General features: G+C 35.2%; 1 protein-coding gene across 1 annotated transcript in view; it reads left to right on the top strand.

The window, feature by feature from the left end:
• Positions 1-16,014, top strand: part of ARID2 (AT-rich interaction domain 2) — a 102,717-nt gene that overhangs the window by 58,789 nt on the left and 27,914 nt on the right. Inside the window, exons 6-12 of the mRNA XM_068669355.1 lie at positions 2,624-2,691; positions 10,759-10,825; positions 10,912-11,162; positions 12,285-12,381; positions 12,464-12,673; positions 13,048-13,215; positions 14,199-14,274. Of these exons, the coding sequence (XP_068525456.1) occupies positions 2,624-2,691; positions 10,759-10,825; positions 10,912-11,162; positions 12,285-12,381; positions 12,464-12,673; positions 13,048-13,215; positions 14,199-14,274 (937 nt within the window). The remainder of the gene's footprint in view (positions 1-2,623; positions 2,692-10,758; positions 10,826-10,911; positions 11,163-12,284; positions 12,382-12,463; positions 12,674-13,047; positions 13,216-14,198; positions 14,275-16,014) is intronic.

Below are 16,014 nucleotides of genomic sequence, written 5' to 3'. Positions count from 1 at the left end.
CACAATTATTGTTTATATCAAACTTGGAACATTACAAATAATTTCTCAGGTGATTTAAAGCAGTGTTATTTAACATTTTAATGAAAATTAAGAATTAGTTTTGTAGTGGTACAGTTAAATTGCTCAAGTTGCTCAGATTTATAGCATTGGATTTCCATTTTTTGTAGTGTGTTACTGCTTTCTTCTAAATTCATAGGAACATAATGTTTTTTCATAATTCTTTTCTAATGGCAATCACAAATTAAAAAGGGCAGTCTGTAAACTGACCCAGTAAGATCTTATCCTGGCACTTCGCATTTAACTGTAGTGAAATCCAGAAAACAAAACACAAGGGATAAGAGATACTTGATGTGTTAGCACTTCAGCTTTTAAAAAGCATCTATTCCATCAAAATACTTTACTAAGTGAAATAAATTCTTCTGTTTGAGCTGTTCAGTGTGGCATCCATGCCAAGGTGTTCCTTATTAATTACTTGTCTGTCTTTCTGTCAAGAAGAGGGGAAGGAAAAAAAAAAAAAAAGGTAACCCTAAACCATCCTAAAACTCATAAAAGCATATCTCCTATTGCATGGTGAGGAAGAGGAATTATTTACTGGTTTTATGTACTGTTTGTTTTTTTTTTTGTTGTTGGTTGTTATTTTTTTTTTTTGAGTTTTACGATAAGAAATAGCTGAAATGAACATTTTTAGCTAAATATGTTTGTCTGCTACTACAGATGATCATATGTATTTGTTAAGTGTAAATCTGCTTTGCATGTGAAAGCACAAACATAGTATGGTATGTCAGAGTTTCTGTTTTAAAATTCTGGGCAAGAATCTATGCTAGACATTGTACACTGTTTTTATATTGTTTTAATGAACTTTTTACATAATGATTTGTAGCCCCCCTCCCTCTCAATATTGCATCAGTGTCTTCTGACTTCTCACTTACATTTGTGACTTATGCCCATGCCCTTCAGTTATGTTTAGATATTGATCATTTAGGATCTGCATCTACTCCAGTCACAGGAACTTTCAAAGAAAAATATTTGAAGGGAAGCTAAAGTGAAACATAGCCCACCAGAGTAGTAATTCCAAGGATGCTTGCTTTCTAGATTTTTTGTTTGCCATCACTCACCATTCATTTGATGGCATCCTTTTATGGATTTAGAAATTTGTAAATAATTAAATTTATGTTATTTCATGATCTTTTGGACATTGCAAAAGTAGATGGCATTTTTTCAGGTTCTTAAATTGGACTCAGAGCACAGGCTTGTTCATAGCTGGCCCCTATTTGTATTTCTTACATTGAGAAATATTTGAGTGACAATAGTGACAAGAGGAGTGACAAGCATGTAATGGGCTTGCCCTTTTCTTTCTCTGGGGAAAACTTCATTTTTATCTTGCTCGATACCTCTAGAGATTACATCTTCTGGATAAATCCAGAGAGTGTCCTAGCAGCATTAGGAAGATGAATTAAGACAAACTGGGAAAAGAAAAGGGGAATGCTTACCTATTTTTGCAGCACGGATTTTAATTTTTCAATTTGAAATACTTACGTGCTTTTGTGCTATAAATAAAAAGGTAAATTGTCAAGTTTGGTGATTAAATGAAATTTGTAATTAGCAAACTAAGTATGAAAATACTGTCATGATAATTTCAGGTGTAAATAAATGATAGCTGATTAATTTTATTTAAATTTAATGTGTGTTTTAGATTTGGCTTGTCTGTAATTAAGGTGTTATCATTGTTAGTAATAATATTTATAATGCAGTGTTTCTAGGTAACAAGAAAAATGTTTTCAGTTCTTCCCCTCCCCACCTGCCCCAAGTAGTTTGAGATGGCAATTACATTGTGTGCAGTAGGACAGTCCCAGGGGTTTGAGGAGTGTCTAGTATCTACAATTTGAAATGCTGCATAAGTCTTGGTTTGGTTTCTGTAAGAGTTGAAAGCTGATGTAGTCTTGGAAATTAGATTTTTTGCATTTTGCTCAAAACAGTAAAACGTTGTGAACCAAAATATTTAAGTGTAACTTCACCTGTCATTAGTTCATTACAGAACTATTGCAAGACAAAGCTTAGTTTTAGATAGACCAAATCTTATCTTTGCTGCTTTTAAGCAGCAGTGATTAGAAAAGCTGTGGTGGTGGCTCCATCAAAAATCTAAGAACATTCATTACACTTCCTTCTTAAATATTGACTTTCAGTTGAGTGCTGTCAAACTATCACTGCTACTCTTCTGTTTTTTGGAAAACATTAATGGGATTTCGCTTAACTATTAAGGCAGTGTTTGCACATGGAAACTAGTTGCTGACGTGGGGTTGAAAATTGAGTGGTCATCTTGTCTCCTTGAAAAGAGCTCTGGAAAAGTTTCCCATAGTTTTTCATTTAATCGTATTTATTTATAGTGTTCCCAAACCCTATAGACTAGTAATTCTCTATTTAAACCAGAAAATTCCAGTAGTAGTTAATTAAATTACTAAAGAAATTTAAGCAGGATTATACAATTCAGTGCAGGATTCTTTTAAAGAAAAGGAGGCACTGGAATAGTCTGTAGTGTTGTTGAATCTTTTATTTGGTTTGTGGATTAGTAAAAAGTTAAAATGTCCATTTATTTTTTACTGAATTCTGCTTTTTATGCTTAAAGCTTTAGGATCATTTTCTGCTGTATTTGGAGAAGAATGGAAGGAGAAAACTGATAGAGATTTTGTTAAGGTAATTTTAAAAATATTAAATTATTTTGAACTGGATATGGCGGGTTTCAAATCCTTTAAAAAGAAGAAAAATGAAGATATACTAGCATGGGTATCTTGAATTGCTCAGTCATTTTCCTTTTGTTTAAATATAGTAGGACATTAAATCACAGCTATCATAAAATATTGGATAATCAGGAAGGTAAGTATTTAGAAAAGATAGGTGTGGGCAAATGGATAAAGATTCCACATTTCTTTTTATAAAGAAAACTAATATGTGAAATGGAAAGGAAAGGCTTAGCAGGAGAAAAGAATGGTGATCTTGCAATTAAAAAACAAACAAACAAAAAACAACCACAAACATGCTGGATTATGAAAATCAGGACCATGCAAGAAGAAGCATAGGGCAAAATTCATTAAGTTAGAAATGTGAGTTTGTTTCAGGTTTTTTTTTTTTTATTATTATTATTCACAAGGCTTTTTTATCTTCCCACTAGAGGGCATGATGTACTCTATTAGTAGTGAAATGAGGTAAAAAATATAAGAGAAGTCGCTTTGTCTAAGTGCTTCCTCCTTACTCTAGATGAGCATTTTGAGGTGAATGAGAGTCCAAAATATACTGTTATCTGAAGGAGGTCTCACATTTTCGCTCTAACATACAGCAACTTCCATAAACAGAATTTCAGGTGAAAATGTATGAGGCTGAAATAGAGGGAAGCTAGATTAGAATGTATGTTGCTAATTTATGTTTTTTATTAAAGTGAAAAGGTGAGCTGATGAGTCCCTTAAAAACTGATAGCCAGTTTTCTGCTCAGTTTCTAAATGTTCTCACACATTGAAATGTCTTGCCAGTATATAAAGATACATTAGTTAGGATATATTATTAATAAGATTGTTATTATAGAGATGTTTTTTTTTTAGGAGCTCTTTCCATTTGACTTTTGTTTTCTTTTTTATGTAACATGATTTTGGGACAAGTTGGGCAATTGTAGTGTTAGTGATAAATTATAAATATTGTTGAAATGTCAATATATAGATTGCCTAACGATAATTTCCTAAATAAAGTTAACAACAAAAAAAGGTAAACTCTAATTTTGCTAGCATATAAACTTGTAAACATGGTTCAGGTGTACTGAGGGTAAGTATAAAAAATAATTCTTGATAATATGCTACCTTTACCAGTGGGGAGTATGTCCAGAGTACTATAGGTTGTGTGGTTTTTTTTAAGCACTTAACACTTCTGTTTTATCTTCATCCAAAACTGTCACAGACTGTTGCTGATCTAGAGCAGCAACAAGTACCATGTTTAGATCTATAAACATTTAAAATTGCCCAGAATTCTAATTCATTATATGTTCATTAATTATATAAACTTAAGTTATTGTGATAGATAAGGACAGATGGTTCTGATAAATGTTTTTAAGCAAGTGTGAAGTAGAACTACTGTAGCTGCAGTAAGGTTTACTAATAAGAGTCTTGGATACCCGCCAGGCTCTATTTTGGGGCCCTATAACACATATAGTACCACTCTGTAGTGAAATACCACCAAAAGCATGTCAGAAACTTAACACCACATCTAAAAATAACTCTTAATGCCAAGAATTCAGATTTTTCAGAACATCTTACTTAAAGCATTTGTTTGACCCCCCTACTGGAAGTCATTTATTTTGTATTGCAGCTGTGACTGTATCAAAACAGAGGAAGCATTATGGGAGCTTCCTGACATAGAATGGAGATACGTGGCTGGCAGGGTAGACATGGTTATATCTCATTTAAATCGGGTTTTACAGCTTTAATATTAATAGAATGGCTGTTGAGTGTGTTGTGCTCCCTCCGTTCACTGTTCACATTATCTTTTAAAAATTCTACTTGGTTTGTTTTTATTTTACTGCCAGTTGTTTGTTCAGTTTCCTAAGGTTATCATTCCAGTCTGTTCTGCTATATTGGCAGCAGATTAGATGTTTCTATAAAGATGAAAACAGAAAAGAGTTTTTAAACAGAAGAAAAGAAGTGCAGAATTATGAGCCTAAAGAGATAGTCTGAGATAGTGTACTGATGGCATGAACATAGAAATGGTGGAGATTAATAACAGGAAAGAGCAATTTCTTAAATTTACAAATTCTAAGCTAATAGGAATTGAGTTGATAGAAATTCTGGAGTTTGTAACCATTACCCTCAGACACTAGTTGATTTTTTTTTTCATTTGTTGGAGTTTTGGTTGGTTGGTTTGTTTTTGGCAGGGTAGTATTAGAAATCTTGAAGCTGTTTTGAAAATGATTCTCAGAGTTAAATTCAGGATTCAAAGAAGAAAAATAAATTTGTGTTCTTGGTAATTAAATATTGATTTAAGTGTTGGTATGTCAATTCTATGCAGAAAATACTGAACCCTTGCTAATCTTTGTTAGCTGAAAATAGCTTTCAAATGCAATAGACAAAATATAAATGGTCAATGAGGGATGTTCAGAACATTTGATGTTTCATCTATATACCTACATTTACTGAGTCAACTTTTTTTCCAAGCTCCTTCTTGTGCTTATTAAAACACATGACCATAAACTTGGAACTTCTGGATTTTATAGAGGCAGCTAGTTTCTGTATTTCAATATCTTTATAAATATAATTGGGGTTATTTCAGAATTCTGTGTTTATACTAAAAATTGTCCAAGTTTTTATTTAACATTTGCTTAAAATTAACTTGATATAATTTTTGGTCTCTTAATCGTATTAGTATTTTTAAATTACAGTTCAAAAAAGAAAGATGGCCATGTATTTTTTCATTATTTTTTCTCATTCTTTTACTACATTTTAGTTCACTCTGAGTAGTACAGTGTCATTACCATTTCTCCCACCTTTAGCTATCTAAGTCATTACTGTTGGCTATTTGGTATTCAGGCAACTCTTTTAGTTCTCTATTCACGTATCATAAAGAATTTCTCAAGTGTTTCAGCACCCATAGTTTGATTTTTATATTCTGCTCTCCTCCAGTTTTGACTTAAAATCATTTTCCTTTACATATCCTCTCCTTCTGAAGAACTCTGGTACTGCTTATTTCTGATATTGCCTTCATTTAGCTGAATTACCTCTCCATTGTCATCTAACTATATATATTACTAGTATATTTTCACTTTGATCCTAAATGTGATATTTTTTAGTCTGTCTTCTGCATATTTTGTGCACTGGTTAACTACAGTAGGTTTCCTTTAGATTTTGTCCATCTTTTTCCTTAGTCAGCATTGATCGGGCATTTTAGGAGCAAGTAGAAATCTCTCTGTGTTAAACAGTTTTATCACTGCTGCTCTATTTTCTCTTTTCTAAACATACCTACTTCACTTTCCAGAATTCACTGTAAGCCAAGATCGTTTTTCGTAAAGCTTCTTAAATGGTTAACAGTACCATGATTTTTTTTATAACAACCTTCTGGTTTGGTAATGTCGTATCCACAAAGAAAGAGGCTTAAATCTTTGGTTTTGTCCTTTCACACCGCTAACGTTCCAGTTGAAGGCGATGATGAATAGCAGTGTATTTATTTTGTACCAAACTTGGAGAGAATCAGGTTTTGTTTCTTTGTGTGTTTGTTTTGCCAATCCTCACCACATAAGTTTTCTAATCTTCTTTTGCACTTTCCATTATTCATAGTGCTTGATACTTTCTCGCTTTGTACAGTGCTTCCCTCTAAACGGAATCAAATATCTTTACTAATCAGTGAACATGAATGCATACTTAATCTCTGTTCCATTAGCTGTCAAAATCTGAGTATCGTTTTAATTATGCCTGCTGTTTTCCCTTATAGCTATGTTAATTTCTTGCGTTCTTCCTTTCTGAGTTTTCCTGCAAATAGGCTTAAATCTGTAGTTACTCAGAATGACAGGATGTCCTTCCTTCGGTTCTTTGACTTCTTGGTGCCTCCTCCGGCTGTGGAATTCCAAAGTCCATGCTTATGCAATTTCTGTCCTTTCTTTATTGCTTTGCATAACGTCTTTCTTTCTTTCTTTCTTTCTTTCTTGTGTGAAATCAGTTCGTCGTCCAACTCTCTTTTCTTTGTGTAAGTTTAATATTCATTTACTGTGTATTTATTCTTTGAGTCTGTCTCACATAACGTGTAGGGAGAGGTCCTTACAAATTTACATGCCTAAAGTACTTTTCAAATGTCACTTTCATGTCTCATGGTGATCCATCAAGCTGTCAAGCTCAGACTTGGCTCCACTTGCACTCATATTTTTCTTGGACAATAAGTAGTCATGATCATTGCTGCAGTACATGATTTGTGAACTCAGACATCCATTGTTTTTTACAGACAGTAATTTGGTCAATCTGATTTTCAGTGAATTATGTATAATCCTGTGTACCTTTTTCCAGAGGAACTTTTTCTGTTGTCAGTAATCAGATCGTGCATGTGAATCAAGTTCTTTAACCCTCGTCCATTATCTCTTAACATCTAGATGTCACATAGTCAAGTGTTACTTGTTTGAGTCCAAGTTTTAGCTTTATGTTACAGTTATCAGTATTATACGATGACCTAAAACATTTATATAGGGATAACTGTTGATAAAGAGCTTCAATTTTTCTTCCTTCCTGTTCATTTCTGTTGATAAGTGGTATCAAAGTGCAGCTATCCACACCTTTTTGTAGGGAAGTAATAACTCCATGTGATGAGAAGCATTTTCTTGCTTCCCTGTTGTTTTTCAAAGGAATGCTCAGGTTGATCTAATCCATCTTTTTCCACACTCAACTTTTCTTTAGGAAAATAAAAATAGTGGCATGTTTTGCCTTGTTCTTTTCTCACAGATGGATCTCAAATGTATGTAGGTTAATTCTGTTTTCTACCTTGCCAAATTATTTTCTACCTCGAAATTCTTGGCTTGTTGAACAAAAGATGTAGCTTAACATTTCCTGAGGTTGTTCGGTTTGGTTTTGACCTCCCCAAAGAACTAGGGGTGTGTGTCTATGTGAATATAGACCAATATTCATGTCTTTGTATTAAACAGTGCGAGAAGTGAGTATTCTGGTCCAGAACCAGACTGGTTCTAGAAGCATCAATGAACTTACTGCTGACCTTCTGATTGTGAAAGCATTTCTCTGAATACTCCAAGTCATCCACAAGGCTGTTGAGGTTGTGCTAGAGTGGCTGAATCAGTTTAATTCTTTTTCCACGTCCTCTGTAGAAACATGCTTTTCTACATTTTTTTTTGGATGAGTGAGTAGGCTGAAGAGAGTATGGTCTGTCACAGGTTACCTACTTGGACATCTGGTTTGAATCTATATGTTCTGAGCTTCTTCCTTCCAGACTCTTCATACACCAGAACAAGGATTTCCTAACAGGTTTTTGTTCTGTGAGGCACCGTGCTCTTTCTACTCCATCTTTCTCCTGAGTTAGCTGATTATGTACTAAGTATGAAACTGCAGCTTCCTCTGAACATTACAGCTACCTCTGCTAGGACTCAAGTGACACCACTGGAACTTTTGCAGAATGCTTGAAATCTTAAAATCTGCAAAGTGATCACAGGAAGTTTGACTTACTGCTGCAGAAGACATCTCACAGGTGCTGAAACACCCCTGATTGGGGTGGCTTTGGGAATGTAAGCCTACGGGTTTTAGTGAGCAAAAGGCCCTGGCACACTTCTGCAGGTAAAGAAGGCAGTGTTCTCAGTGAGAGTGATCATCCACAGTGATAGCGTATGTAGAAATAAGCAGAAAAGAGAATTATATAATACAACTTTGCTCCTTCTGAAGTTGTGTTGTCTGTATGGTCATGCCTAGTCCTGCAGATTCTGTTCCTTAAAGAGGCCTTCCAGATCTCTGGGACTTGGAGTAACTGAGTCCCTGGGGGCACACATGCTATCCCGGTGTGCTTCGCCTACCTAACAGCACTTGTGTATGGGTAATCCTGAGGCAAAAGCACTCTCTCTTTTGAGCAGTTAGTATTTTATGCTCACAGCAAGACTACGTAATGAAACAATTTGAAGAATAACAGTTACATAAGGAAACTTTCTTTGGTGCCTTGGAACCTCTCATTTTAACTGGCAGAAAGAAGCCATGTTCTGTTCTTTTCTGAAAAAGATGATCTTACCCTACCTGACACCTACAATTGTTTGTCAGACTGCTGCTTACGGAAGGGGAGAGTTCCTCACTTGGTCTAGCATCTAGGGTGGGTCTGTTTATTTTGTGTGAGGTGAGATGTGTGCTCTTCCAGCAATGTGTTTCTGTCCTCATCTTTAGCCATAGGACTTGGAGGCTTTATCTTCAGCAGTATCTGTTGTGTTTTTGTCTGAAAAAAAAAATAATCAAATTGTCATTTTCCACCCTTTTGAGAACATGCCTTCTAGATGGAAAAAATTAGCTCCTTTGAGACTTTCTATTGCCAGAGGTTTTTAAATATTTCACTTTGGACTGTAAGCTGAAAGACTAAGAGGCAGAAAGTGGGTTATTGGAGGGTTCAGCTAGCAAAATGTGATCCTGCTGTTTTACCATTTAACATGGGACAGCATTTTTAACCTTGCACTGTGATTGACTTTGTCCTCTTCCAAAGAGGTTCAGGTTAAAGATGAAGACGTTAAGTATCTCTGCTCAATATTCATGTAAAAATAATAATAATAATAAATCCTTAATTGATTAAACAGCTAATCCTTAAAAGCTTGTAAGGTTTTTCTTTTAAGTAGCAGTGAAATATGAAGGATTATTATCTTCATTCCTTTTCCAAGAGGAAACACCCTAAAGGAAAGTGTATATTTACCAGTAATATATTTTATATGCCCTTTAAATCATGACTGAAACCTCTTCCCTAAATGCTATAGTTTCCTTCTTTAAAAGGAAAAGCAGCTCAAAATGCAGTACATTCTGGAACTTTATCTCCATTCCTTGGTCTTCTGTAGGGTCTTGATTGTAGCCTCAGTATTAACTAGAAAAATCTGTTTATCACAAACAGTAGGAGGCTAGATTTTTATCTGGCTGTTCTTGTCTTGGCTAAAATGAGGTAATAATCCTTTCTGTGCAAGTCAGCCTCTTTACTAAACAGCACTTGGATGTCATTTAGCAGCATTGCAGTGAAAAATAAAATTCTTTTCCTTCCAATTTAGAAAATCTGTAGTATTATATTTTTCAAGAAAATAATAGTGTCAAGCTTGGTATGAATGCTGTAATTTAGTAATTACATTTGCATAGCAAAATTTCTCCTGCTGTTCAGCTGGTTGTACCATCCTTCCCTTTTTATCAAGATTTATTTGTGCTTTTATTCAGTGTTCATAGCCAGAAGAGTAGCTCTATTTCTTTAGTGAGTCAAAGAAGTGTATACATTAGTGAAATGAAAGTTTACATTTTTATTCTGATGTATACATTAGAATATATTATATATTTTAGATCTTTAGTATACATTACAGTGTATATTTTTCTTAGCTTGCAAACCTTTGATTCCTTGATTGATAGTTAATTTCACCAGGCCAAGCAATGTAACCATTTACAGATCAGGCCATATATTTGTAAAGTAATTTGAATTCTAGTCTGCTGAAGCTTTCTGGTTTGCGTTTATTTATAAAGGTTTTTGGTGGCGGTGGTTATTGCTTCTCTCTGTTCATTGATTTAAGGTGATGTGGAAAACATTTTAGAAGCTTTAGAAAGTCTCTCCAAATAGAAACCTTAACTGCTGGACTTCTGGCAGGAGCTAAGGTCTACTGAAACTGAGAGGAGTCATCTGCCTTATGAGTTCACTGCTTGTAGGAAGCGAAAGAAAATGAGCTCTGCTTTTTCCAACTTGCTGGATTTGTAATGGTTTGTGGAAGAACATGCATATAGTTTCAGTATGTGTTTCAGTAACATAGATCAAGGGTACCGTTGGTTCATCATGAAAGCATATTTCTGGTACTTGTGAAAGGAAGAGCTTCCTCATGAGAAGTACCGAACACCTTGCGTATCATTCCCTGAGTGAAAGGTTTTGATACTATTACATGAGTCAAGACTGGGGGCACTAGCATACTTTTTAACAATAAGCTTTTTCCTATTGAAAAGTATTTTAAAGTAGTAACAATAATAATAAAAAAAAATAATTCAAGAAGTATAATCCCCTAAAAATTAAGTGTATTTCTGATTTTTTCTTCAGTTCTGGAAGGATATTGTTGAGGATATTGAAGTACGTGACCTAATTTCTGACAGAAGCAAATCTCAAGGTGAGAAATCTTGACTAAACTTAATACAGACATGTTTGTAAATACAGCAAAGGAAGGACTAAAATATCTGTTTATTTACCTTGTAGAAATTCCATCAGAAGATTGGATTTGGGAATCCTTATTTCATCCACCTCGCAAATTGGGCATTAATGATATCGAAGGGCAGCGAGTTCTTCAGATCGCAGTGATTTTACGTAATCTTTCTTTTGAAGAGGGAAATGTTAAACTTTTGGCAGCTAATCGTACTTGTCTTCGGTTCCTGCTACTCTCTGCTCACAGTCATTTTATTTCTCTACGGCAGTTGGGGCTTGACACGCTGGGAAATATTGCAGCAGAGGTAATGTGCTTCAAAACAGAATAATTAAAATATCATTTGATAAAGGCATTACTTTAATGTTAATTAAATGAATTACTTTTCCTTGATCGTTGGATGAAGCAGTAAATAAATCATTCTCTGAATTTGTAAATAGCATTTTGAAAGCAAGTATTCAAGGCCAAAAGTGAAATCCAGGCTGTATGTGTTAGTTTGCTTAAATAGATTCACATGGAGAAGGCTGGTTACGTGGGGACATACAGGATATTCATACTGCATAATTTTCAGTTCTGCAGATGGAAGGAGGGAGCTAGCTCAATTCTGCAGACTATACACGAGCTTGCTCTCCTCATACTTCCTTTAGTTATAATTTCAAAACAGAACATTTGAAAAAAGGGGGTGGCAGAGGGTTTTATGTCACGGTGAGCAGGCACCACTATGGTGCTGGGTATTCTGCCTGAATCATGAGACATCTTCTTTTTTTCAAAGAGATTTGAAAGTAATGTACTGTTTCAGGTTGCCATATCATTGTGCAGATAAATTGTGCAGAATTTACAGGGAGTTATGATCAGATATTCCTTTTATTTTTAACTATAACAGGTACATTTAAATTAAATGGTTAGATACCAGAGTATGAGACTTGAAGTATTGGTCCACTGCTGCGTGTCTGAAGAAGTTTGTGTTTTCATTTACTATGTATCCAACTTCTCTTGAACAAGAAAGAATGTTACCTGTTACAAAGTCTGAGAGCTCTGATAGAGAAGCAGAAGTGGATAGAAGTAGGATGAACAACTGTGGTAGACTTTGGGAAGGAATGCTTGTTCCTACTTGAGTTCTGTTCTTTGGTGGATGCTAAAATATATTTGAGTATGCTGCATGGAAATAAAGTTATTTTCCTTATTCTGAGAAAAAATGTAAATTAGACTGCTACTTCAGAGTAGAAGAGGAAGAGGGGACTAAAAACACTAGCTAAAATAAAAAAAAACAACCTCACAGGGTTCTGTTTTTGTGAACGCAAGTGCCATTTAGCTATGCTCCATTTAACCACTTCTGAATCTTATGTTTTGATGTACATATTTAAGGATTTGAACTGTTGCCACTATATGCATAGTGTTAGTCATATTTTTTTTTCTCTTTTCCTATCAGCTTCTTTTGGATCCTGTTGATTTCAAAACTACTCATCTAATGTTTCACACTGTTACAAAATGCCTCATGTCAAGGGATAGATTTTTAAAAATGAGAGGTAAGATCTCAAGCTATTCTTGTTGCTGTATTAGAATTGAAATTATTGCTGTTAAACTATTTCGTATTTTTTTTTTCTGCAGGCATGGAAATCTTGGCAAATCTTTGTAAGGCTGAAGATAATGGTGTCTTAATTTGTGAATATGTGGATCAAGAATCCTACAAAGAGATCATATGTCATCTCACGCTGCCAGATGTGCTGCTTGTAATCTCAGCACTTGAGGTGCTATACATGCTCACAGAAATGGGAGAAGTGGCCTGCACAAAGATTTCTAAAGTAGAGAAGAGCATAGGTAAGGCAGAAGCAAGGCAAAATCTGCTACTCTCACCTATATAGGAAAAAGGACTTTAGAACGTGTTGTGTTCAGTGGTTGAAAATGTGGCTTGTGTGTGTGTGTGCGCGCACAGCTCAGGGATAGATATTGCAGTAGTAAATTTTACTATAAGAATTCTGTGTCTGCAAGAAACTGATGATAGTAGTAACTGTGGAAGCTAAAATTATTTCAAAATATTTTTATGTCAGTAAGAAATTGTGTAAAATCTATGGAAGCATGCGGAGGCTTGTTTTCTTTCAACACATGACAATTTTAAAGCAAATCAACATGTCCCAGCTGCATTCATTTGTCTTGTCCTAATGTCACTGTCGATTTTGCGTTTAATACTTTAGATACATTAGTATGTCTGGTTTCTATGGACATCCAGATGTTTGGACCTGATGCGCTTACTGCTGTAAAACTCATTGAACATCAGTGTGTTAACCAGCAAGGAGTACCTGATGTCAGACCACCAGTAATGGATCATGGTTCTTCACAGGCCCATGCAGCAGGTGTCCCAGGTTAGTATCACTACGAGAGAAAATACTCTTCTACAGAGTTTCCTATGTGGCATGCATGATTTCTGTCTTTTGTAGGTTTCTGGTTGATTTACATAAATAAGTATAGCATTATATATGGTGTATGTGTGTGTATTATGTATATGGTGTATATAATGCTATACTTATTATATATATAATATAAAATATATATGTGTGTGTATATACACACACACACATATGGAGATACATATATATAAGTTGTTGTGGTGGTTTCACCCTGATGAAGCTCTACTTCAACTCCTCCCCTTCAAAGGAAGAGGTGGAGAAAAATAGAGTGGAAATGGCTCATGGATTGAGATAAGGACAGGGAGATTGCTTACTGGTTGTCATCATGGGCAAACCAGACTCAACATTGGGAGTATATACCTCAAGTGCATGCAGGATCAAACAAAGCTATTCGTGCTGTGGAAAAAGGAGGAAGAATCAACGTGAGAGATACTAACATTCATGTTCAGTGTTTCTGGAATGGGTTCAGATACCTTGGTGGAAGTGAATGGAAAAGAATGTGACTAAGAAGATGAACAAGAATGAATGGAAGGAACCGGTGTGACATTGTAACAAAGTTCTTTACTTTAAACTTGTTTCAACTTAGGAGTTGGAAAGTTACTGTGTATTTGTGCCTGTTCTTGTGGAGTATTCTGTCACTCTTAAATCATATTCAATATTCTATCCTTCTTAGAGTTAACACATGGATCATGAATCTGGAAGCTGTCCTTCACTAAGTGCTTGCTTCATGATTGCACTTCAGTGGTTTCCCTGGCCTTGGCCTGCCCTGCTTTGTTTTGGTAAACTGGTGCAAATCTTTAGTCTTAGTGCACCTCTGTGACTTATCTTAGTTGGCAATATCCAGCTTACAAGCATAGGAGACACTGTACCCATGATAGTCGTGGCTTTGAAAATCATTTGCTTCATTCAACAAATGTTTTTTTTTTCCTTCCCCACAGCCTCTAGAGCAGCACCACATGTTGCTCCACCACCAGGAATAGTAGAAATAGACAGCGAGAAATTTGCATGTCAGTGGTAAGTGCATAGCTCTATTCAAATACTTAAATGAAGAAGAAAAACTATTCATGTGTCACAGATTTCCCTAGCTTGTTTCTATTCACTGTTAGACTATTTTTTTCTGAAAAGTATAAAGTAAAACCATTCTGTCATTGCTTTGAAGCACCATGAAAGAAAAAAATCAACGAGAATGTTCACTATTGGACAGATGATGCTTGAAATTAGTTGTTTTCTCTCTTTGAATATAATTTAATTTAATTTAAACTCCTGCGTTGATTTTATTTATTTTTTTAAGTTGTCAGACAGCATTGTCTGTTTCATGAGTGTTTTTATCAGGTAATGTGTCACCATATTACCGCACCAATATAGAAGTAACCCTCAAATTATGAAGCTAGAAGCTAGACCCCGCAAAACTCTCATGTGACGATTTTAAATCTCAAGCATGTTAAGGAATATTCAAGCCTCCCCTCCAAATTCTTTTGCTTTCACCTAACACTGTTGTTGATTACCTGCCAGATAGTGAGAAAAAATAACTGTTCTGCCGGTGGTTCTTACATGGGCTGAGAGCAATCTGTTCACATTCTAAGTATTTGTATTAATCAGTTCTTGATGGCCCTTTCCACTCGTGCTGCTTGACACCTCACACGTCCATCTTAGCCATCAGACAAAAGCCTTCAAAATGAAGTGGCTACAATTTGTTAAAGCTTAGTGCTTCTAGTTCATGATGTAGTTTTACTCATTTTTCCAGCAAAGTATCGATTGGATGGGAAAAACATTGAAGATTTTTGTTGCTCAACTGACGTTGCTCTTACACTGTTGTTTGCACTCTGGGAAGTATTATTATATACTGCTGATAGAATGAGAAATTTCATTTTTAGATACTTAAACAGGGATAGCTGGTGTTGGGATCAACCACACTACAACTCAGCCATCTACAAGTTGGTCTCTAAACAAAGCTGTTTTTCTAGGCTGCCCTTTAATTAATGGAGGGGGAGATTCTCCCACAGTTAAATTAATTGCCTTCACGTGCTTAATTTCTGACATGAGGAGAGATTACCTTCTGGTGCCACCTTTTCTCTATTAACTATAGAAAGCACTATACATCTAGCTTACAGTAGTAAAGTCTTAGGCAAGCACTCTAATAAAATGTAAAGTAAAAATTTCAGCTGGTAAAATAAGTGTGGATAGGTACCACTCTGTAACTGTGCAATACCATCAAATGACGAAAGATAATGAAGCAGACGATACGGAATAATATCAGGAAGATTTGGAAGGTCGTCCTTGTTTCTGAATCCATGTGCAGTGTGCTTCTACAGCTGTCAGTGATGATTTTGTATTTAATTTTTTTCCAGTTAGTCTTAGTTAGGTATGAATTAGTGAATGCTAAAAATTAACATCTAAAGATTCTCATTAAATACTGACTGTGCTGCCTCCTCCCCCCCCCCCCCCCAAAAAAAAAACAAAAAAACACAAAATAGAAATGCATCATGTTGTTGTTGTTTTAATTCAAATCCAGAGCAGAGAACTAGCCCCTTCCAAACATTTAATCAATGCTGACATGGATTGTCTTATATTCATACAAATTTTCAGGGTGTGTTTTGGTATGGTATTACTAGAATGACTAAAAGAAACTGGAAGTAAATAAGTTGTAATGGTAGAGTTTTGGAAAGTTACTGCCTCTTGGAAGCAACAGAAAGAAAACATGTCTAAGCTGACCTTCCTGGATATATTATAAGCCAGCTTAGCCTGGGTAGGAGT

The sequence above is a fragment of the Anas acuta genome, chromosome 1 (assembly GCF_963932015.1).
Source record: "Anas acuta chromosome 1, bAnaAcu1.1, whole genome shotgun sequence".
Classification (NCBI taxonomy): domain Eukaryota; kingdom Metazoa; phylum Chordata; class Aves; order Anseriformes; family Anatidae; genus Anas; species Anas acuta.
The sequence above is the reverse complement of the archived record's forward strand: the minus strand, read 5'-3'. Positions and strand labels throughout refer to the sequence as shown.